Source organism: Brassica napus, chromosome C6, assembly GCF_020379485.1.
Source record: "Brassica napus cultivar Da-Ae chromosome C6, Da-Ae, whole genome shotgun sequence".
Taxonomy (NCBI): domain Eukaryota; kingdom Viridiplantae; phylum Streptophyta; class Magnoliopsida; order Brassicales; family Brassicaceae; genus Brassica; species Brassica napus.
In genome coordinates, this window is record NC_063449.1 from 18223240 (window position 1) to 18224895 (window position 1656).

General features: G+C 36.0%; 1 protein-coding gene across 1 annotated transcript; it reads right to left on the bottom strand.

The window, feature by feature from the left end:
• Positions 1–586: 586 nt before the first annotated feature.
• Positions 587–1091, bottom strand: LOC106417333 (uncharacterized protein At1g43920, Chloroplastic-like). Its single transcript, XM_013858152.1, has 2 exons — positions 933–1091; positions 587–838 (listed from the first exon to the last, which is right to left on the bottom strand). Exons 1-2 carry the CDS (start codon positions 1089–1091, stop codon positions 587–589), a joined length of 411 nt encoding a protein of 136 aa, XP_013713606.1.
• Between the last annotated feature and the right edge of the window lie 565 nt (positions 1092–1656).

Here is a 1656-nt window from a genome sequence, read left to right on the forward strand (position 1 = left end):
CTCACTTGATCATTTTGTCATTGTAGGTACCATCTCATGTATCATCATCACAAGTACCCCATGGACAATCTCATGCAGCATCATCACAAGGAACCCAAGGACAATGCAGCATCATCAAAAGGAACCCAGGGACAATTTCATGCAGCATCATCACAAGCCCCACAGGCACCACCAAGCACACGGGATGGGGCAACTGGTTTCCGTGATTTAGAAGTTGGAAGATGTTAAGTGTTTCAAAACTCTAGTTGTTTGTGATCTTTTATTTTGGGATCGATGTCTTACTTGTGTTTGTGTTTCAAAACTCTAGTTGTTTGTGTTTTGGGTTCAAAACTCTAGTGCATTGACACTTATGTTATGTTTCAATGTTTGTTAGACAAATGGTATTAGTGCTTTGGCAATCTTTTCAGGCTATATTTTTATCTTCATCCAGTTTTTCAATATGGTAAATAACACCAAAATAGTCACTGAATTAATCACCAAACATAGTCAAAAACAAACACTAAAATGGTCACTGAATTAAGCAAATACACCAAGAACAAACACCAACAATTTAGTTTTTCACCTCAAGCCAAAAGCTAACTTAATTCTACATCAAACTAACTACTAAGACAATGCTGATCAAGCACATGATCACAAGCAAGATCTTTACCATCACTTTACATCTCTTCACCTCTGTTTTGGTTCTGACAACCTCTTCCATCAACTCAGCGACCACACCCTTCAAATCCGCAATATCAGATTTTTCTTTGTTAAGCTCAGCTTCAAGCAGTACAATTTTTGGTAAGGCATCTTGAACCTCTTCATAAACAGCATCCTCAACCCATTTAAACAAGTGGTTCTATGCAAAAACCATAAGATTTTAGACATATTTCTTCCTGTTCAATTTGAATAAACAACAACTATACAATATAATCAAGAAGATAAGAACCTACCTTTCTTCTAGTAAGACATCTGACGAAAGTTCTCCCCGGATTCTTGTTAGTCTCCGACGTGTAGATTGTTCTCTTTGTCCCACAAACACAATTCGCCGGAAACCCGCGAATACCGTACGTGTTCACAGTTGAACTCTCAGATGTCGAATCCAAACTCATCTTCGTGCTAAGAGAAGTCAATCGTGTGGGATTTGAGGATTTTGGGTTGTAAATCGAGATTTAGGGTTGGTGTGTTAAGAAAATCCCCAAATCGATTTGAGGGAAAATGATTTTAGGGTTTCAGATCTTTTTTATTAGCCTAAGATAAAACGTCGTTGGATTGGCTAACTGCTCAAATTAACAGAGTTAACACGTCCCGTTAGTTTAATTAACGTCGGGTCTAAATTGATCCAGTCAAAGAAAAATTAGCGATTTCTTATCAAGTCAAGGAAAAGTGTATCATTTTTCAGGTCATTCCGAAAGCCGGAGATTATAATGGTCCGATTCAAAAAGTTGAGGATTTTTTTTTACATTTTTCCCTAAAAACAATGATCCAATATATCAACTTAAAAATACAATGATCTAATACATTTAAGGTTAAAACAATGATAGAATACTTAAAAAAATAAAATAAGTCATACTTTGTCCATGAATATGTAGTGGAAAGCAAAGTCGGAGTAAATCTTTTTCCATTGTAACCCTCAACTTTGAATTTAATAGGCCATGTGTTCTTTTTACATTGAAA

Coding starts and splice junctions, on each gene's coding strand:
- LOC106417333 (XM_013858152.1), bottom strand. CDS start 1,091: ATGAGTTTGGATTCGACATCTGAGAGTTCAACTGTGAACACGTACGGT. Junction 839..932: donor GATGTCTTACTAGAAGAAAG/GTAGGTTCTTAT, acceptor GTTTTTGCATAG/AACCACTTGTTTAAATGGGT.